Source organism: Dromiciops gliroides, chromosome 1 (assembly GCF_019393635.1).
Source record: "Dromiciops gliroides isolate mDroGli1 chromosome 1, mDroGli1.pri, whole genome shotgun sequence".
Taxonomy (NCBI): domain Eukaryota; kingdom Metazoa; phylum Chordata; class Mammalia; order Microbiotheria; family Microbiotheriidae; genus Dromiciops; species Dromiciops gliroides.
The window spans coordinates 581,419,187-581,442,948 of NC_057861.1; the positions used below are offsets into that span (position 1 = coordinate 581,419,187).

General features: G+C 37.7%; 1 protein-coding gene across 2 annotated transcripts in view; it reads right to left on the reverse strand.

Moving 5' to 3' along the window:
• Positions 1–23,762, reverse strand: part of LPAR1 (lysophosphatidic acid receptor 1) — a 162,132-nt gene that overhangs the window by 51,852 nt on the left and 86,518 nt on the right. For both annotated transcript variants that reach the window (XM_043979057.1, XM_043979058.1), the window contains exon 3: positions 19,013–19,760. In XM_043979057.1, the coding sequence (XP_043834992.1) occupies positions 19,013–19,760 (748 nt within the window). The remainder of the gene's footprint in view (positions 1–19,012; positions 19,761–23,762) is intronic.

The window sequence follows — 23,762 nt, forward strand, 5'->3', positions numbered from 1 at the left end:
ATTTTCCAGAAAACAATGATAATATAGCAAATTTCACTGAGAAGGAAAAAAGTGAAATTCTGGATAAGCAAGGAAACACACATTTTTGGCCCTAAACAAGTTAAATGCCACATTGGAAGCAAGGTTCAGAAAGAGCTTTTCCCACATTTTCCAAATTAAAGGTTCAAATTTCAAATTGTTTCTGTTTTACAAAACTTTCTTGGGTTTGTTTTTGAAAAGTTCAACAATGATGGAGTTTTAATTACCAGACACACTTTAAAAGACTAGAAAAAGAGAAAATGTTCCAAACTATTCTTTTAGGAGTCATAGGGAAAAAAATTATGAAGGAAATAGAATATTGTTTTAAGGTAGTTTTTTCTTTTTTGTTTTTACCAATAATAAAAACATATAAGTATTATTGCTTAGTAGTAGTAGTAGTAGTAGTAGTAGTAGTAGTATTTCCTCTCATTCACCAACATTTAAGAAAGTCCAATGTAAGAACAGTGAGCATGAAATCTAGCCAACGATGCAATTTCTAATAAAAGCATATTTCTAGCAAATACATATTAAAATTATGGGTTACACAGTATAACTAATGTTGACCTATGGGCCTAATGTGGTGAAGGAAAATGCATTATGGGCCCTGTATAATATTTGTATAAGCAACAACTATCTTCAAACCAGGTGACATGAGGTTGACTCAGCCACCAGACAAGCACTGGGAAGAGATGACTGGGAAATTAACAGTGAATAGAAGAGGTAGGACAACTAAACTGAACATTATAAAAGTAATAAGGAAAACTACCTGTATGGAAAATGAAAAATAAAGAGGAAATACCCAGGAATCTTGGCACATATGGACATAGAGAAAAATTTTCAAGTATCTTTATGATCTGAGTCAATTAATAAAAATTTGAATCCGGTTCAGGCTCCACTCCCCTATTAGACACCCATACTGTAGATAAAAAGACTGGACAGAAAAATTCAGAAGACCTAAGTCCTGGCTCTGTCACTAGCCATACAATGTTATATATATATACATATATATGCCCCTGTGAAATTCAGGCTTCCTTCTATAAATTTGAGATGATGGTGATAATGATGACAATCACATTTATATAGTTCTTTAAGGTTTGTGGTATGCGTTACAAAATATTCTCTTATTTGATCCTCACAGCATCCCCATGAGAGAGATAATGTTATCATTCCCATTTTACAGATGAGGAAATTGGGGCAGACAGAGGTTAAGTGACTTACTTGCCTAGAGTCATACAGCTAGTCAAGTGTCTGAGTCTGGATTTGAACTCAGGTCTTTCTGGCTTCAGGTCCAGTGTTCTACCTGTTGTGCTGCCTAGTTACCTCTAATGATAATAATGTCTACTTTGTTAGTATCACAGAGTTGCGATGGAGATCAAATGAGTTGATGTATGTAAGTGTTTTAAAAGTTATAAGACAAGGGCAGCTAAGTGGCTCAGTGGATATAGTAGGAGGACCTGAATTCAAATATGACTTCAGCTATGTGACCCTGGGTAAGTCACTTAACCCCAATTGCCTAAAAACAAACAAACAAACAAACCCAACCCTATAAAATATTATACAAATATAAGATCTTTATCATTCCACACAGACAACTCCTATATTCATTGTTCAAATATTTTTGTGTTAGGAGAACAGAAAGGAATACAGACAATCACAGATTTATAGGTGGGAAGAGACTTGTGATCATCAAAATCAATCCTTCCATTTTACAGATGAGAAAACTAAGGCAAAGAGAGATTAGCTGACTTGTCCAGGGTCACACACCTAGTAAGTGTCTGAAGGAGAATAAGAACTGAGGTCTTTGTTGATGGTTTTACAGAAATAATCACTCAAGTCCCTTTCCAGATTTATAATTTGACAACTGAATATTCTAGAAGAAACTTGCCTCAAAGGAAAGGCTCTTTTCTTCTATATCATCTAAGGAGGCAATGAAAACCATGCTCCTTGAGTTGAAATACTTTTAATTCACTTTTGAATTTTTAGGAGGCAATGAAAAACATGCTCTTTGGGTTGAAATACTTTTAATTCGCTTTTGAATTTTTCTCAAGATAGCAGATTTTTGTCAAATTAAATGAGGAGCTCTAGTCACAACTTATTTATCTATACACTTTGAAGAAAATACACTTATATAAGATAGCCTATTTTAGGACAGAAAGTAACTAATGTCCAGATCCCAAAATTGCTGGTTCCAACCCTCCAGTTTACAGGCTTATTTTTCCCTTCACGCTGAATCAATATACAAGGCAGAGACCCTGGGCCACAGGCCCCAGGGTAAGCTGGCAACGTCAGCAGGAGCTCCTGAAGAATAAAGCTGTTCTGTCCCTCCTGGACTCAAGCAAGTTCATTTTATTCTTTGTACTTAATCATTCCCTTGTCCAGGCACTTTAAGACTGGGTTCCTATGTGGTCATCTTCTCTCTCCCAAGAGAAAGGAAAATAACCCAAGTCAACGAATTCATGTCTGCCACATGAAAAGATGCTTCTCAGTGCAGGAATACTAGGTTAGAATGATCTCATGGAAAACCCAATTAAAAATTCAGTTTTTCTTGTGTCAACAGAACTCCACCGGGAGATGAATAGGTGAAGCCATGAATTTCCAGTCACCCCAAGCCAAATTAAATCCCAACTCTGCTCGAAGATCTTGTTATTGATGTGTCACCCAACTACATCCTAATGTTTGCTTTGGAGCATTAAAATAACCCTTCCATTGGCACAGAAGGTCTGCCAGAGTTTAAGTAAAGTCAGGGCCAGGCTCAGTCTAGACAATGTCATCTTCATTGAAATCCATGAGGCCACTCAGTTTCCTAGAGGCAAAAGGGGCTACCTTAGACTCCAAAGAAATGTCAGAGGGACTAGCTGGTGGAGAAAATCATCTTCCAGCGAATGGAAAACTAAAGTTTGGTGAAAGATACTTTTACCTCCTGCAAAGAGACTGTGACAGAATATGAATGAACTTATAGGACATTTAGAAGAATTCATTTTTGAACTGAAGAACTAACCAAGTAACAGAAAGAGGAAAAGAGTTCAGTAATCACGGCAGATTGCCCCTTATCTTATATGACTTTTGTAAGCACTATGACAACACAACAACAACAACTAATATTTCTATAATGCTATGTGCCAGACACTCTGCCAAGTGCATTGCAAATATCGTTTCATTTAATTCTCACAACCACTGTGGTAAGTAAATGCTATTATTATTCTCATATTACAGATGAGGACGGGGCAGCTAGATGGCGCAGTGGATAGAGCACCAGCCATGGAGTCAGGAGTACCTGAGTTCAAATCCAGCTTCAGGCACTTAACACTTACAAGCTGTGTGACCCTGGGCAAGTCACTTCACCCCAATTGCTTCACTAAAAAAAAGAAAAAAAGAAAAAAGACAGATGAGGACACTGAGGCAAATGGGTGAAGTGACTTGCTCAGGGTCACACAGCTAACAAATGTCTGAGACCACATGTGAACTCAGTTCTTTCCAACTCCAAGCCAGGTCCTCTGTCCACAGTCCCACCTTCTGTTGTTTTATGTACCCAAAGTGAAGTGTTAAGCTTTTAGACTTCGTAGCACTAAGAGAGCCTTTTGTAGTGCCTTTGCATATGACGCTCTCCAAATTGTAGCGTATCATATTCTATTGTCGTTGCTCAGTTGTTTCAATCATGTCCAGCTCCTTCATGATCCTGTTTGGGATTTCCTTGGCAAAGATGCTACTGGAGTGATGGGCCATTTCCTTCTCCAGCTCATTTTACAGACTAAAAAAACTGACGCAGATAGGGTGAAGTGACTTGCCCTGGGTCACATTGCTAATAAGTGTCTGATCCCAGATTTGAACTCAGGTCCTCCTGACTCCAAGGCCAGAGCCCCACCCAATGAATCACCTAGATGCTTTAAACCATAGAGATACTTCTTTTAGCTCTGCTTATCCACTATGTATCAGTTTATACAAATCTCCCTATGTTATAACAGTTATATGCCATCTATTGGGGCAGCTAGATGGTGCAGTGGATAGAGCACCGGCCCTGGAGTTAGGAGTACCTGAGTTCAAATCCGGCCTCAGACCCTTAACACTTACTAGCTGTGTGACCTTGGGCAAGTCACTTAACCCCAATTGCCTTACTAAGAAAAAAAATATGCCATCTGTTAATACACTACAAAAATCAGATAATTAAAACACACTAAGTACTATTTCCACTTATTTTCAGATTTAAGTCTGGTGAGCCAAAGTATTTCAAATTAAAGGCTGGATCAGCTAGAGGGTAAATTAAGTTTTTTCTATTTTGGACAATAATTTTTGTAGTACTGGAATTGTTCTTTAAATGCTTAATATAATTAACTTGTAATTGTAGCTGTTCCATGGTTCCCCTTCCCCTACTTTCCCTTGGGCAGTTTACATGTCTGATTAGTATTCCCATTTTACAGATGAAGAAACTGAAGCAGAGAGGTTAAATGACTTCCCTAGAGTCACAAAGCTAAATAAGTGTCTGAGGCAGGATTTGAAATCAGGTATTTTTAACTCCAAGTCCAATGCTCATTCTAATATACCATATGGTAATTATTATTGCCAATAATAATTACCATACCCTATGGTAATAATCATTCAATTTCTATCGTCGTTTATCTCACTTTTTATTATCTGCAACCTGATCTCTTCCCTCTTTTTCAGTCATTTTTCAGTCTCTTCGGGACCCTATTGGGGGTCTTCTTGGCAAAGTTACTGGAATGGTTTGCCACTTCCTTCTCCAGTTAATTTTGCAGATGAGGAAACTGAGGCAAACAGGATGAAGAGACTTGCCCAGCTAAGTAAATGTCTGAGGCTGAATTTGAACTCAGGTCTTCTTGACTTTAAGCCACCTAGATGCCCTGGAAGGGACCAAGGGATTTGAGGCAAAGTTAAATGACTTGCCCAGGGTCATACAACTAGTATTACTCTTTTTTTACCCTGTCCATTCTCAAATTCCTTGAGTATTCTTTTATTGCTATGTTTTATTTTTTTGCCTGGCTCAATCTCTCATTCCATTCTAATTTGTTCTACCTTTACCTTTCTAGATCAAATCAGAATGAGCATGTTCTTCTTAACCCCACTATTAATTTTCTCACTTTCAGTAACATTAATGCCTGGGGGCAGCTAGGTGGTGCAGTGGATAAAGCACCGGCCCTGGATTCAGGAGGACCTGAGTTCAAATCTGGCCTCAGACACTTGACACTTACTAGCTGTGTGACCCTGGGCAAGTCACTTAACCTCCATTGCCTCACTTAAAAAAAAAAATTGTAATGCCCAAGTCACTTAACCTCCATTGCCTCACTTAAAAAAAAAAATTGTAATGCCCCCTTATAAGAAATGTTTTTGTTCAACTCCCTTTCTTAATTCTTTCCCTCTTTGTCATACTCTATAGTCTATTCACAAAAATGTTATTTTGTTTGATGATGTCAGTAGGGTACAATGGAAAGCACTTTATAACCTAAATGCAGAGGAGCCAATTCTATTCTCTGCACTTCTGTCTCCTTGCTTGTCTCTTCTGATGTCATACCATCCTCCTCTTGAAGCTCTGACCCCCATGACCTTAGGTCATGTTTGCCAGACTCTCAACCACATCTTCTTTCTACTGGAAATTATTTCAGAGAAACATGATCTTGGATTGCAGAAGTTGTCCTTCTGAAGTATTACCCTTCCCCCAAAAGAGTATATTTCAAGAACCCTGTTTCACTCTTTTTTAGTTCTCCAGAATTATTTTCTGATGCTGAAGGATTACCTGTTTTTTCTTGGCAGAACTTAACTCTAATCTTCCCTCTGTGATCTGAACCCCAATATTCTACCCTTTCTATTGATGTTCTATGGATCCTTTCTCTTGGCAGAACCAAACTACTCTTCCCCTGGTGATCGAATTACACTGTTTTATCATTGATAGCCTCCTGTCTATGAATCCTAATAATTTTTTTTTCCTCCAGCCCACCCATCATCCCATCCTCTCCGCTCTGCACTCAGGAAGAATTTCTCTTTATTTCTATATTATCACACTATCGCTAATATTAATTCAGAATAGTATTTTTTTATCTTTGAAATATTAATTCACTTCTCCTGATTTTTGTCATTATGGTTTTTCCTCATTTTTTTAGTCCATTGTCACTCTCTTCATTTCTTATTATTTCAATGCTATCTGAAAGTGTTTGACTTCCTTACACAGTTTGCATATTGAATAGCTTGCTCATATCTGAGTTCTTTTGAAGGAATGACTTGAATTCTTTCCTTGTGCTAAATGTACACTACTTTCTTTGAAGCTTCAGTTCAACTTTGCAGGATATGTTATATTTGGTGGCTATCCAGTCTTTGCTTTTCAGATTACCATGTTCCAATTTTTCTTAGTATTTATTATAAACAAAGAACAATCCTTTGTTATTCTGATTGCCTATCCTTGAAACGGAAAATGGGTTTTTTTTAAATTCCTGCTAGTAAAAAAATGTGCTTTTTGATTATATAATTTTGAATTTGATTAAAATTTGTCATAGTAGGTTCAGATTAGGGTTTCTTTTTGTTGGTGTTCTATGGATTCTCTTGATATATACTTTGCTATCTATTTCTAATATTTATGGGCAATTTTCCTGTATTCCTATATCACTTCCTAAAATATGGAATTCAAGTTTCCTTTTTCATGATTCTTTTCCACTGGAAGATCTACTATCCTTAGATTATTCCTTTGTATCCTACCTATAGGTTCAGTATTCTTGTTTTATATAGTTCTTTTAGTTGCTGCCAATCATATCTTTTAATTCTTGTTAGTTAATTTTTCATCTCTATGTTCATTTTTGTATTCAAATTCTACCATTTCAATAGTTGTTTCATTCATGACCACAATTGGGGCTTTTGGTTTTTGGTTTTTTTTGCAGGGCAATGGGGGTTAGGTGACTTGCCCAGGGTCACACAGCTAGTAAGTAGTGTCAAGTCTCTGAGGCCGGATTTGAACTCCTGAATCCAGGGCTGGTGCTTTATCCACTGCACCACCTAGCCGCCCCTAATTAGGGTTTTCTTAACAAAAATACTAAAGTAGTCTTCCATTTTAGGAAACTGAGGCAAATAGGGTTAAGTGACTTACTTAGGGTCACACAGCTAATGAGTGTCTGAGGCCAGATTTGAACTCAGGAAGATGAATCTTCGGACTCCAAGCCCATCACTCTACCCATTGTCCCATTTAGATGTGTTATAAGAAATGATGAAGGGGATGGATCCAGAAGAAACCTAGGAAGACTTACATGAGGCTAAAAAGAACAGCAATATCGTAAAGTTAATCAACTGTGAAAAACTTAGTACCTCGGATCAACTCAATGACCCACCACAACTCCAAAGTACTCATGATGAAACATCCACCTCCAGATTCAGAAGGCAGATCTAAGCATATTTTCCTCTTTTTTTGTTGTTGTTGTTTGTTTGAAACATGGTTAATGTGGATATTTGTCTTGCATGATTTCATATTTGGAATGCTTCTGAATCTCTTCCCTTCTCAATGGGTGAGATTGGGGGAGACAGAATCTGAAACTGACGATGAAATAAAATCTTTTTTTTCCAGAGAAAAGTTTGCTGTTTTGAAGAGCATCTGTCTTCTAAATTCTCTAGTCTCTTGTTCATTTTTTAAAATTTCATTTTTAAAAGATTTAATTTCTGTCTTTATTACTTTGATTTTTTTTTAATTGCATCATTGGTTATTCTTCTGAAAGTTAGGTTCTTGGAATTGTATCACTGTCATGTCAGGAAGCCTTTTCGGATTGGTTGCAATACTTTCTAAAGGGATCATGACTCATTTTCTTGTCCATTACAATGGCTTTCTTCTTCATATTTTTGTTCATTTCTCCTCCTTGGTCAGTTTTTTCTGCATGTCAGTCACTTCATATATGTCTATTAAACATGCTTCTAATCAACCATCCTTTCTTTTCTACAATCCCAGCATTGTTCCTCTCCACCCCTAGCACACATTTTCAGTTCTCTCCCAACACCCAGAATTAGATCAAATCTATGGCTTTCAAGAGATGAAGGTCACCTTTTGAGGTTCTTCTAGAGAAGAAACTCCTAGAAATCTTCTCTACTTCCTGCCTATTTCCCTCCACATACAATAATAGATAGGTTCAGCATTGCTTTTTTTGGACTACCCCCTCTCTCTTTGAACCTTTTCTTCCAAGTTTAACATGCATCTAAAAGACAACCCACCTTTCCTCTTAAGCTTCATGAATCTAAACTCAGAATACTGTCTCCTTGGAACACTGTTAGGAGTTAACTCCAAAAGTCGATGCATAAACCTGCAGTTGCATCAAGGGATGAAATGCCCCAAGAGAAAGCAATGAGCTTATGAACTGTTCTTCAGTTTTGTTTTTGTAATTGTTTTTGGTTTTTTTGGCAGGGCAATAAGGGTTAAAAGACTTGTCCAGGGTCACATTGCTAGTTAGTGTCATGTGTCTGTTGCTGAATTTGAACTCAGGGCCTCTTGAATCCAGGGCCAGTGCTTTATTCACTGAGTCACCTAGCTGCCCCCGTTTTATTTTCTTTAAGAATAACTTTAGAGTATGATCTCTCAAATCTTTTCTTCCCATAATTTCTGGATTTGTGGCATTTAATTTGTTAAGTTAATGGAGAGAATTGTGCCCTACGTTACCACTCGCTTCATTATTTCACCAATATTCTTCATTCTACCACACGTTAGAAAAGGTATGGATACCTATGGAAATGACTCCTTAAGTTTTATGTAAAGAAATTACATACCACACCACTTAAAAAAACAAAACAAAAACCTGTGATGACGATTCATTCTGGTTCACTTCAAGAATTACCAAAAGAAAGTCAAGGTCACATCCTTTTGTTCAAAGTACATAGGATAAAGGTAAAGAGTTGAGTCTGGACAACAAAGAAAATTTCTTGGAAAAGTGATGTCTTTCTTGGCTTAGAAATCAGAAGAGCAGTTTACTGACCATGTCTTGCTGCTATTTAGTCGTTTCAGTTGTATCTGACTCTTCATGACCCTATTTTGGGGTTTTCTTGCCAAAGATATTAGAATGATTTGCCATTTCCTTCTCTAGATGAGAAAACTGAGACAAACAGTTCTTCCTTACTCCACTTGGAACCTAGCTGCCCTGTCTACTCAACACAGAAAGTCTATCTCCCACGCCCATGTCTCTGAACAGGCTGTTGCCCATTGGCCCAGAATGGTCTTTCATCTCTGTGTATAGGAGATCCTTAGCTTCCATTAAGGTTCAGTTCAAGTGCTATATCTCTGCATAATCATTAGTAACTCTCCAACCTTCACATCACTATTTATTTTGTATATTTATTTAACCATGGATATGTCACATCTTCCTAGGTAAGCATGGTGCCACATGGTGAATCCAGGGCCAGTGCTTTATCCACTGGGCCACCTAGCCACCAGTACATTATTTTTAAAACAGTATAGTACGTTTTTTTAAAAACTGGAACAATCATTTCATTGGAATAGTCTACCTGTGCAAAGCTGTATCTACTTTGAAACTTATATTCTTACAGAGTTTCCTTGGGCACTAAGATATTATGTGAATGGCCCAGGGTCACATAGTGTGTTTCAAAGATTGGATTTCAACCTAGGGTTCCTTGACTATGAAATGAACTCTCTCTCCACTAGACCTGACACATAGCAGGTTCTAAATAAATGCCTGCTAATTAGTAGGCTGATTGATGGTCCATTCCCAAGCACAGAAATGTCTCTTTTAAATGTTGTGTGTGTCCTTAAGGAAGGAGTGAAGTGGAACTAATTGAGTCAGCTACTATTACCTAGGGGCTTTTCTCACATCATTTTACAGTGTTTATTGGACAAATTACTTTGGCATAATGCCAATCTAGGCTTCCCCTCAAGAGAGTCTATCAGTTGTGCCCACACAATCTAAAATGTCACATCTTATTTTAAAAAAAACCTTTATGTTCTTACTCTATTGTGCATACCTCAAAAGAACTTTGTTGGTTGTTTTTAAGATGACTATGAAATTTTTAAAAGAGCACACAAAAGAAATTTTTTTCCGAAAAAGATCTGTCTTCCTCTTGTGATTCAGACCCAATATCCAGTATCCCAGTGGCATAAGAGGGCTTTTACAGTATGCCAGCTCCCTCCAGCCAGAGCTTGAAGCCAGATCCCCATCAAGCAAACAATGAGGTCTCTAAGGAAAACTGCCTTAGGTTCCATTGACAGGGAAGCCCCCCAAGCAGGAGAGGCTTGGGATGACGCATGAAGAGGTATGTTTCTGGCAGTCCACAAAGGCTTCTTGCTCACTCTTCCCATCAAATAAGAAACATTTGTATTTGTTCCCTTTACACAGCAATAGATAGGGACAGAAAACTCACTCTGCCAAATGTAGTTTTCCTTGAGAGCAACTGTAGGGAGGAGGAGGTCTCATTTCTTTTGGGATAATTCTATATACATTTCAGTCTTTTCTTTTTTACCTGAAATAGCATGGCCAACTAAGTACCTGTATCAAAAATGGAGCTACATTCCATCAATCAAGCATTAATTAAATGCCTATTTAATGTTAGGCAATGTGCTAAGTGACAGGGGTACAAAGACAAAAAAGACAAAAGTAAAACAGCCCTTGACTTCAAAGTGCTTATATTACATGTAAAACATAAACATATAATAGGCATATGAAGAAAGAGAGCCAAAAGACTGGAGAGGGGAGGGGACAAGAGAGGATACTAGTACCCGAGATGAATAGGAAAGACTAGGTGTGGGGTGTGTGAAGACACGAAGTGAAGGAAAGAGTACATCCTAGTACATTGAGATCATACATGTCAAACTCTCTGAAAAATTTAAAGTGTTATATGAATGTTAGCTATTATTATAATATTCACTTTATGCAGAAAGGGGTCTTGTTCTTTTATACCTTTCATATTATACTTTTTTGTTTGTTTGAGGCAATGGGGTTGGTTAAGTGACTTGCCCAGGGTCACACAGCTAGTCAGTGTTTGAGGTGGGATTTGAACTCAGGTCCTCCTGACTCCAAGACTGGTGCTCTGTCCACCATGCTGCCCCATTTCAAAAGAGGCAGTATACTATAGAGTAAAGAGACTAAACTTCGATCCAGGGAAGATTTGCATTTGAATCCCTACAGTCATTTACTAATAGTAAAACCATGGTTTCCTCATGTGTAAAATCAGGTTAATATTACAACACAGTGCTGCTGTAGGAATCAGATGAGAGTGCAAACTTTTAATCACAAGATGCATAGTTTATGCTTTGTCTCCAGTAATTAACCTAGAACGCCATTTACCCAAACATAGCTGCTGTTATAAATAATGAATTAACATCATAAATAGATCCAGCCTGATGGATAGAGGACAGGCTTTTGAATTGGAAATACCAGGGTTCATACCCCAACTCTGACACATACTATCTTAGTGACCCAGGACAAGCCAGTTAAGCTCTGGGTGCCCCCTGGCAATTTTCTAAATATTGCAAATTTCAGAAAAATTGCAGTTTTGCATTGGTAGACACTTTTCTCACTGGGAATTCCTTATACCAATGAAATCACAGATCTAGACGACAAAAATAACAAACAAAAGCTCCATGCCAGGCCTTGTGACTCAACCCAAATCCATCCTCCCCACCCCAACCCTGTTGCTAAGGCACCTTCCCCATTTACACTGCACATCACATCATTTATTCATTTGTTTGTTTTTTTATTTCATGATTTGTTTATTTGTTTGTGTGTAAAGACAAACACATACACATTATATATACACACACATACATATACATATGTATGTATGTGTATATATATATGTATGTATGTATATGTATATATATATATACACACACATTTTGATCCATTCATTTATTTTATATATACATAGTATAAATGGGATCTAATCCATGGGATTATTTAGAATACTTATAGGATAAGATATATTAGAAGATAGTCTTGGGGCAGCTAGGTGATGCAGTGGATAGAGCACCGGTCCTGGAGTCAGGAGTACCTGAGTTCAAATCTGGCCTCAGACACTTAACACTTACTAGCTGTGTGACCCTGGGCAAGTCACTTAACCCCAATTGCCAGAAGAAGAAGAAGAAGAAGAAGAAAAAGAAGAAGAAGAAGAAGAAGAAGAAGAAGAAGAAGAAGAAGAAGAAGAAGAAGAAGAAGGAGGAAGAAGGAAGAAGAAGAAGAAGAAGAAGATAGTCTTGTATATTTACAAGACAGGACAGACTGATGCTTGAGGACTGGCTACTCTCCTTAGGCAGCTAGGTGGCTCAGTGGATAGAGTGCTGGGCCTGGACCTCAAATGGGGTCACAAAGAGTCAGACATGACTAAAAAGGCTAACCAACAATAATATGCGAGATATATACAATATAAATAATATAACATAAATTGTATAAACAAAAAGCATATAGTTTAATATCTTCTCACCCAACAAAGCGTGAGCTTGAGGGCAGGAACAGTATTTTTACTTTTCTCTGTAAGCCCAAGTGTCTGGCACTAAGTATGATTGATTGATTGTTATAAGAGTTGAAAGGCCTTTAGAGGCTGCCTATTCATCATATGAATAGTCAAATGTAGGTAAAGACATAATCAAGATCATATAAATATTTAGAACTAGAACTCCTGCCCCACAGTTTACCATCTAAATCTAAGATATCACAAAGAGATAGAAAATAGCAATGAAGATAAAGATGGAGCCCCACATTCATGTGTGCAACTCTCATTTCCCCTTGTAATATTTCTAACTTAGTTAAATACTCTCTCAAACATTATTGTTGGGGGCAGGGGCAGGGGCAGAGAGAGGGTGGCAAAGATGCAAGGGGAGAGAGAGAGAGAGAGAGAGGGAGAGAGAGAGAGAGAGAGAGAGAGAGAGAGAGGGAGAGAGAGGGAGAGAGAGGGAGAGAGAGAGAGGGAGATAGCTCTCAAGCACTACACCCAATGGATGAAATGTCTGAGACTGTTTTTGGATTAGGAATTCTGTGTGTCAGTAAATGATGAGGATGTTGCAAGCTTAAATGTTTTGGATCACTGAGGAATGTGTTAAGACTATTGCAAAAGGAACAGAAATTGTCATTTAGTCTTTATGAGGATTCAACAGACTAACGAGTATGAGTCAAATGGAAAGAAAGAATTGTGATCTAATCAAGCAGATTCTCCACATTATATCTTATACCTATCACTCTTCCCTGCTTTGCAGGCAAGAATTAATGACCTCCCAAGGCAACTCCAATCCCCGCCCCCCCACATTAACTATGTTGCCAAAAAAAAAAAAAAAAGCAAGAAAAATAAAGTAAAAAAATATATCTATATCTATATTCAGAGTTCATCAATTCTCTCTCTGGAGGTAGATAGCATTTTTATCATAGCCTTTCTTTTTTAGAAGATCAAAAGCATGTCTTTGAGGTGGTTACATTTACAATGGAATCTGGCGGGAAGTTGCCACCGCTGGCCCTGGTCACCCCTTCCCCCTCACAATTCAGGCATCTTTATTGGAATTTGGAAAGCTGGGGGGCTTGATCTGAGCTGGTTTCGGTGCATGCTGGAGATTAGGTCCAGGACCCCTACCTCGGACCACAGATGCTCAGTGGTGGCGCAGTGGATAAAGCACTGGCCCTGGATTCAGGAGTACCTGAGTTCAAATCCGACCTCAGACACTTACTAGCTGTGTGACCCTGGGCAAGTCACTTAACCCCCATTGTCCCAACAAAAACAAACAAACAAACAAAAACAAAAACAAACATATACTTAAAATGTACATCCACAAACATCTTCATTTACATAAGAAGAATCACTTCCTCCTGTCACATTTCTAGAGAGTTCCTACCAGGGACCCTGACATTAATGGAGAGGGAAGAGAATGTTCATCCCCTGAATAAACACCACCGCCTGGAATTAGCTGAGAACACTCGACTGCATCCTGTGGCCTTCCAGCTTCAAGCTAAAATCTATCATAGCCTTTCAAATGTATGAAGTCATCTATTATGTAACCCCTAAATCTTCTTTTCTCCAGACTAAATATACTCCTGATGCTTCAACTAGCACTTTACAAACCTCTCATCCTCCTTATCAACTATCTTTTAATGTGTTCCTGTTTTTCAATATCTAGAAATTAACCAAATCCTATAGGTCATGTATTCTTAACTTGAAATTTGTGGACTTTAAATTTTTTTTCATAATTTGATTTCAATATAAGTGGTTTCCTTTGTGATCCTATGCATTTTTAATTGATTTAAAAGCATTATTATGAGATGGGATCCATAGGCTTTACCAGATTGCTAAAGGAATCTGTGACACAAAAAAGGGTTGTTAGAGCTTCCATTAATGCAGTTCAAGATCACATTAGTTTTATTCATTTGTTTGGTTAGCCTTTTTTCTTCATATTATGGAATCATTCCAACAAAACCCTTAAGTCTTTTTTTTTTAAACCATGAACCTTGAGCTAACCAAGCCTCTCATTCTCTAATGTACTTAATTGGTATTTAAGCCAATTAAAAAACTTTTCTTTATCTCCATTCAATTTTATATGAAGACAATCATCAAGGAAATTTTAAATCTTTATTATGGGGGCAGCTAGGTGGCACAGTGGATAGAGCACCGGTCCTGGATTCAGAAGGACCCGAGTTCAAATTCGACCTCAGACACTTAACACTTACTAGCTGTGTGACCCTGGGCAAGTCACTTAACCCCAATTGCCTCACCAAAAAAAAAAAAAAAAAAAAATTAAAACTTTTATTGTGACATACATTAGCTATCTTAGCACACCCAGCTAATGTAACAGCTACAAATTAAAGATTTAAAAAATTTTAAATAACAGCTACCTAGAACTTTGTCCAAGGCCATGATAAAAATGTTGAAAAGAATGGGGCCAAAGACAGCTCTTTGGGCCACCCACTAGAGATACTCCTCCAGGTTGACAATAAAGCACATATCACCCTTTGTGTGCAGTCATTTAAACAATTCAAAAGCCATGCTACTATACTATTATACAGGTTACATTTCTCCATCTTGTCCACAAAGATATAAAAAAATTAACAAATGAGCCGTTGAAATCTGGATAAACTACATTACTGGTAATTACCTGATTGGTCTAATCAATGTATTAAAAAAAAAAAAAAGTTTGCTCCACTGCAACCATGAACTCATGGGAGAAATCAAAGTCAAGCTTATTGGCCTCCACATTAAAGAAACCATCTTTTTTTGTCAGGTTAAGAACATATTTCTTGAGTAATGTTTTTTGGAAGTTTATAGAGTTTCCATCACTACTGTCCTTAATGGATCGGTATGGAGATGCAACGGCATCTAATCTACTATTAGTTAAAGAAATCAGCCCCAGAAGTTAACTTCAGAAATGAACTCCAAAAGTTGACTGATATGGTGTACAATGTCCCCCCTTCCACTCTCAAACTATGTTTGATCAGCAATAATTGGCAGATGAAATTAAAACCATGCTCATTAGTACCAGAGAGAAAAAAACACGACTGTATGTTTTCCTGAAACATTCTTCTCATTTAAGGAGATGAGAGAATATGCAGAGATCAACATTAGCCAACATGAACAGGGGAGTCAGTCCTTTCATTGTGAACAGTAATGTTTGGAGACATAACCTCAAAGCCAACCACAGCTGACACCAGTTTCCCTATAAAATTCCAATCATAAGTAGCTAAGGTTTCTAGGTCTGATAATACACATTCATTTTCAAACCGACTTTCAAGAATTCAGCCTTTTAAGTCATAAATCTTCCATGCTAAATATGCTTAAAATTAAAAGTTTACTTAAGATCAAAGAAAAGAACCTAAAGCTATTTTCCAAAGGCAATTGTCTCAGGAGTCCGCAAGCCTACTAATATAAGTCATGGGAGTTCTTCAGTGCTTCTGTGACAAGTGTCCTAATTTCAGACCAAAATTACAACCTGTTTCCCTATCCATTGTCTCTCTATCAGATTGCTGACCTTTGAAATCCTTAAAGTGGTCACAGCCTAGGGTGAAACTTGAAAGTAAATTTTAGTTTAGTTCTTTTCATCTCTTATTTCTACTAAGCCTATGTATGAATATGGAAAAGAAGGAGATCAAGAAGGTACCTCTCTTTGTAAAGGTATTTCTACTTCCTTTTTTCTTGTAAATCTGTAGGGGAGGGGCAGCTAGGTGGCATAGTGGATAGAGCACCAGCCCTGGAGTCAGGAGTACCTGAGTTCAAATCTGGCCTCAGACACTTAACACTTACTAGCTGTGTGACCCTGGGCAAGTCACTTAACCCCAACTGCCTCACTAAACAAACAAACAAACAAACAAAACAAAAAAATCTGTAGGGGAAACCTAGAAGATTACCTCTGTAGCATTATACACATATACAGATAATTATTGTGCTATTTCTAAAATTTCATATTAGTGATTGCAGATAAGGATTTGGCTTCCTAACAAAACAAAACAAAACAAGACAAAAAAACCCCAACTATAACCTTCTGACCTCAGTCAAGCATTCAAACTTTACACAGAATGGGCACAATGTCCAAGAATTAAGTTAAAATTAATCTTATTTCTAACAGAAAACAAGGGATAGAATTAGAAATAGAAAAAAAAATCCATGGAGAATTTTTTTAAGTCCATAGGAGTAGAGAGAAAGAGAACAGGAAAGAAGAATAAATACAAAACCCTGCTTGTGGTAGGTTAGCAATCAAAAGATTCTGTTTTAAGTTATGCATCTCTTCTCATATCTATTTCACCCTTCAGGATTCCAACCATTTTTTCTAAGTCAACTACAATTTTTTCTCTTTTCCTGCATAATAAATGAAGTGCGGTTTAAATTCAGCCACACAACATTTTGTGTTGTCTGTGTGTTCCACAAAAACTCTGAGATAAGTTAAATGATTTTCACCAAACTTCTTACACAACTAAAGAGAACAAGTTAGACTCTTAGATTTAATTTGAGAATGCAGTTCATGGTCTTCTCTTGTGACCCTAGCTAAGTTATGTGACTTCTTAAGGGTGGGGTGACATAAATGACCTCAATTCAGGTCACAGCCAGTTCTAAATCTTACAGTCATGAAACAAAATGGAAGAATATAGCTTTGAAATGAACACATATTCATTGATGTCACTGAGGATAGTCTAAAGTTCAGTGTATGACTTTACAATTTAGACTCTGAGTCTGGTCAGGTAAGGCCTAGTAGACGGCTAATTCTGAAATCTGTACCTAGCACCATACAATCTTAATGCTTAAGATTGTTAAATATGTGTTTTTTACTTCTTTTTATTTCAAGAGTGTGCTGACGGGAAAAGGAATAAGTATAACAGAATATTAGTTAGTCACAGGATGGTCAAACTTAAAAAAAATTATCTGTAATGCTCATCGGGCATCATTCAGTTGTGAATTCAATAGTACAGGGAGCTCCTACAAGACTTCCTTTGCCAATGTAAGTTGGCATCTGCTCTGCAACTCTTTTAGAGAGCTGCCTGGAGGTACTGATGGATGAACTGATCTGCCCAGGGTAATAAAGCCAGGATACATCAAAGGTAGGACTCAAACCCAGGTCTGCTTTACCCTAAGCAACTCTTCATCTAATATGCCATATTGCCCCTCTAAGATAATACTTAAGTGATGTTAATATTCATTTGCTTCACATGGTAAATAAAAAGAGTAACACATACATAATGCACTTCTATAATTCTGTCTTCAAGATCCATGCCATAGGATAGCCTTAATGAGTTAAACCATCTTATTTATTATTTTTATTTCATTAGTTTTCTCTTTTCTTCTGTGAATGTGGTCCAATGAAGCCTTGACTTATAGTTGTTTCCATTCTATTATGATAAATATAATAGACAGGTAACAGATAGCCAAATGATAAACATTCTAATAGATTTTCTTAGCAAAAAAGAAAACTATAATTAGATACCTGTCTAATGGAATATTCCATAGGTGAATTAAAATAATAAAAACTAGAACTTTGACAAGACAATTTGTATTGGTGAGAAGTCTGAGGAAATCCCTTCCACATAATTTTCTTGTCTTTTAAAATTTAAGATAAATACAACTCTACATGAGAATACAAGGCTTTTTGTATTCAAAATCTGAAGTATTTTCATCTACTGAAGTAGAGAAGGACAAAGATATTGCTTTGCCAGCCATAACTCAATTGATGGGTATATAGGATTATTGTTACTAAAGAGGTAACCAGAGCAAAACCAACTCAGAAGGCTAAATAAATATCATTAGTTAAAAAGACTATTTGAGTCATTTGTTATAGATAATCTCTTACTCTATGTGAAAAATCTTTCCCCCCTCCCCCAGAACAATAAGGGTTAAGTGACTTGCCCAGTGTCACACAACTAATAAGTGTCAAGTGTCTGAGAACACATCTGAACTCAGATTCTCCTGAATCCAGGGCCAGTGCTTTATTCACTGTGCCACGTAGCTGCCCCCTCTATGTGGAAAATCTTAACAAAAGCATTATTTAGGCACACTTACCTGAGGTAGTAAAAATTACAAAAAAAGTGAAATACTGATGAAAATAACTACTTATGTATTAATATTTATAATTACATATGAAAATTCACATAACATAACACTCACGTAACCAAATGGACTTTGAGGACTTTGGAAGTTAAAAAAAATTTAATGAGACCAAGTTTTATCATTTCAACTTAGCAAAAGTCTTCAATGGATGGCTATTTCCCCCTTAAATCATTATAATACCAGTAGGGGAACCCTCCCCCCAACAGATACCAAGATTAGCAAGCCTAACAAGACATCCAAAGATTCAGTGTCAAAACTGAAAAGCAAAAAAAAAGGTCAGCTTTTTTTTTCTTTTCCTACTTTTAAAAAAATTTAATCATTTTTATTCACAACCCATCAGGTTATCAATAAAAGGATGGTCTATGGCCAACTCTCTAAGACCAAAGACCTTTTCTTTTCCTACTTAACATGCACTTACTTTTCTGGATCCACATATTCCAATTCATCTCTACTATTAACTGTTAAAACATTAGGAATTTGAAAATAAATTTTCAGCCAAAATAGCACTTACCTAGCACAATGACCACAGTCTTCAGGAGACTCATCATCGTGTCCCGATTCCTCCTTGGGCCAGAACTATGCCTAGACATTCTCATAGTCCTTTGTCGGACATAGCCAAAGATATGGGCATACAGGACCACCATTACTACAAAGGTAACCAGGTTGAAAATAGCCCAGAAGACTAAGTAAGAGTCACTGTAGAGAGGTGCCATGTTGGAACACTTAGTGATGTCACAGATACAATTCCAGCCCACACTGGGTATAGCACCCATTACAATGGCCATGGTCCAGATGACCACAATAACAACCACCACCCGCCGATTGCTCATCCGGGTATGCAGCTGCATGCGGAAAACTGTAATGTGTCTCTCAATTGCTATAGCCAGCAAGTTTGCTACAGAAGCCGTCAGGCTAGTGTCAATGAGACCCTGGCGAAGAAGCCAGGTGCTTACAGTCAGTCTTCGTGTATTGGGCCCTGTGTTGAACATTAGATAAAAGTATGCCAATCCAGCAAAGAAGTCTGCAGCAGCCAAGTTAGCCATTAAGTAATAAATAGGAAAGTGGAAGCGGCGGTTGACGTAAATCGCCACCATGACCAGCAGGTTGGCCAACATGATGAAGATACAGACGGTGATTCCAAGTCCCATCACAAGCTTGCTGACAGTATTCCATTCTGTGGCAAGGTACTTCCCACTCCGGTTGTAAAAGAAAGCAATGGATTCATTGTAGTAGCATTGTGGTTCATTCACATACATGGACTGAAAGAGAAAGGGGGAATAAAAGGGAAACAAATAGGGGAAAAAAAACAAAACACCAGAGATCAGAACTTAAAGACATTCTATCAAGTTAACACAACATTTTCTCTGAATATGGCAGTTATTTTTTTTAAAAAGAAAAAGAAAGAAACAAAGAATTTGGAAACTTGATGCTGTGTAATAACATTCCATGCGCTATGTTATAAAACTATGGGGCTTGTGACACTATAACTGGCCTCAAGATTAAAGTCAGCCGAGTTTAATGAATCCGAAACAAGGTCTGAGTTTTGTGGTCAAATTTCACTGAAGCCTGCTGGAAATGCCACATGGTAGATAGAAAAATCTTGCTTAAAAATACATGGTTTTGCAAAACGAAACAGAACACTGCAAGTGGCCTACTAAACACAGAAAAAAAAAATATGCGTGTATATGTGTATCTATATGTATACATGTGTGTATGCCTATATATGTGTGTATGTATACATGCTTGTGTGTATAGATTATCTATTTAAGCCTGTTTAGGGAAACTAAAAACATAGGTGATCTACACATGTGACACGATATCTAGGTACAAGTGAGCATCCCATAAAGCAGCTTCCTACACAAAAATTTAAGCTCTAAACTAAATCACAATGTACCAAAGCATAGCATAGTGCCTGGTGTGCGCTCAGAATTCTTGTGGTTAGCACTGACTACACTCAAAGAATTCCTATGACCAAAATATTATCCATTAACCAAACTATGAAGTGTGATGGTTCTGACTTTAGATAACGTCTTTAAAAGACGTATAGCATTGATGAAACTCTTGAAAGGCAAGTAATATTATGACACTTTCTCTAGAAAACAAAATATACTCATGATGGGATACAAAGAATTGATTTCAACCCATTTTAATGGCCAAATAATTAAACTTTATTTTCTTATGCTTCAATATCATCATGATGTAGACTATAAGTTCTTTGAGGACAGGGCTCTAGTTTTATGTTTTTCATATTTACCTTTCATGACATCTTAAATAACGCTCATATTCTAATAGATGTTCAATAAATAGTGGTTGCATAATGCCCATAAATAATAGCTGTTTCCTCGGCATCCATAAACTCTGTATGGCCCTGTATTAAGCACTAGGGGATTCCAATTAACATAAGGCAGATGCTAAATGGTTCATTGAGTTTTTTGGAGGAAACTAATAGGTCTTCAATGCTAGAAGTATTAAGTTGAAATTACTGTGCTTACAATCCTATAGTAGATTCAGTGGACAATGCATAACTAGGAGACAGCTACTACCCTTGAAATATTAATTCATGGAAACAACACACTATAGACCAACAAAAACATGTACATTATAAAAAATGGTCCCAAACTTTATATGTAAGAAAGAAGCCAAGCCATGTAAAGGAGCGATTGGTTCTAGGCAGAAACAGACAAGAAAGGATATGTGAAGTATTTAATCAGATGGTAAAGGAAGGGATCTCAGACAGCTAAGTAAGTGGCACAGTTGTTGGACCTCGAGTCAGGAAGACTAATCTTCATGAATTCAAATGCAGCCTCAGACACTTACTAGCTGTGTGACCCTGGGCAAGTCACTTAACCCCCAATTGCCTCACCAAAAAAAAAAAAAGGAAATGGAGAAGGAAATGGCAGACCCCTCCAGTATCTTTGCCAAGAAAATTCCAAATGGAGTCACAAAGAATCAGACATACTGAAAACCAACTAAACACTGAACAAAAAGAAGGGGATAGGGGCAGCTAGGTGGCACAGTGGATAAAGCACTGGCCCTGGATTCAGGAGGACCTGAGTTCAAATCTGGCCTCAGACACTTAACAATTACTAGCTGTGTGACCCTGGGCAAGTCACTTAACCCCAATTGCCTCACCAAAAAAAAAAAAAAAAAAAAGGGATAGATATGGATTCGTGTTGAGGAGCCAAAGGGCATCACAGGCACATGGATAAAGGCATGAACAGTCTGACTAGAGTAAGGAGGCTGGGGGCTGTCTTACAAGTAAAAAGAGGGAGAAGGGGGAAGGGAACAAGCATTTATGTGCTGGGTACTTTATAAAGATTATTTAACTTTTTTACAACTGAGGAAACAGGCAGACAGAGGTTAAGTGAGTTGCCCAGAGTCACACGGGTATGTGTTTTGAGGAGCTAGTCCATGGAAGGCCTAAAATTCTAGGCTTGGCTTTGATGTAAAACCAGAATCAATATGGTTCTTGATCAAATGAATGACCTAATGAAAAGCAGGTGAATACATTTCCCCCAAACCTGGATGTTTCCTCCTCACCCCTGCTAAACCTGCCCCTGGCTCCAATGTCCCTGTAAGAGCACAGCAGCATCTTTCCTAGCTTCCATCTACAGGAAGTCCTTCTTAATTCCAGTGCTTTTTCTCTGTTAATTATTTCCTATTTATCCTGTAACTTGTTTGGACAGAGATGTTTGTATGGCATCTCCCCTATTAGATTATGAGCTCATTGAGAGCAATCTTCTTTTCTTTCTTTATACCCCCAGCAATTAGCATGGTACCTAACTGACTGACCCACACTGAAGATATGAAAAGAGACAGATTCAAAATTTCCCTTTCCCTTTCCTCCCATGTAGAAAAAAATTGACATGTCAATTGTACTGGTGCAATCTTTTTTCAAATCTCTCAGACCTGGCTGACCTGGCTTAAAGTTCAGCCTCTGACACATCTGCCACTTAACAGGTTAAGTCATGAAACTACTCAGTTCTCCACACAATTCTAGACAGTGAAAAGAAGGTGCTGAGCTGCAGTGGTAGAGGGCATTTCCCTATACCAATGTGATCACAGGTCTGGTCTCTATCCCTGCTGTCCGTGTTATAGAAGCATGGCATTGAGGCCTTTGGAGCTAGGAAGACATAGACTGCAGTCCTGTCACTGACATATGAGTAACCCTGGGCAAGTCACTTAATTTCTCAATGAGCTAAATCAGTAGTATCACACTCAAATAGAAACAGATTCCTGTGGGCCGGTAGAAAACCACAAATTAATATTATCTCTGTTGTATTTTTTATTTATTTTGTTAAACATTTCACAATTATATTTTTATCTTGTTCAGGCCACACTTAGGAGTTCTGACACCTGTGTTAGGGGCAGCTAGGTGGTAGAGCACTGGTCCTAGAGGCAGGAGGACCTGAGTTCAAATCTAGCCTCAGAAACTTGAAACTTAATACCTGTGTGACCCTGGACAAGTCCCTTAACCCCAACTGCCTTCTCCCCCCACTCCCTAAAAAAAAAAGAAAGAGACTAAGTTGCAGAGGAGTTAACTCAGCCAGAAGTTGCCTATTTTAATGAAACACAAGTATTCTATGTATAAGACACATTTGTCATCAGGAATAAAAAAAGATGAAGATGAAGCTTAAAAACCTTTATGAGTTAAAAGACATGTAACAAATATAAACAAAGGATAGATCAAATATAGTAGTTCACGGATAGAGAGATCACTTCTGACTGGTAAAATATAGAAAGCTGTGGGGCTTCATGGGATAGAACCGTATCTCCCCTCTATTCATACAGCTATCATTCTATGTCAGGTCCTCATCACTTCCTACCTGGACTATTTAAAAAAATCTTCCCTACTGCTTCTAGGATAATATTGGATTTTTGGCTTGGCATCCATGGCCTTCCAAAATCTAGCTCCAAATGTTCACTTCTTGCCCAACTAACTCACAGACTCTTTGTGAAATCCCTTTGTACTTCTGGTAGTCTAGCCTGGCTTTTTCTCAATCTCATTTGACTTCCATTCTTTCATTTTCATTCATGTGGGCTGGGAGTATCCTGGAATATCTAGGTCTCATGCCCAGCTAGAATATCTTCTTAAAACTCTAGTCTTTGGGGCAGCTAGGTGGTGCAGTGGATAAAGCACCGGCCCTGGATTCAGGAGTACCTGAGTTCAAATCCAGTCTCAGACACTTAACCCCAATTGCCTTACCAAAAAAATAAAACAAAAACAAAAAAAAACATTCTTGTCTTCATTTAAGGCCCAA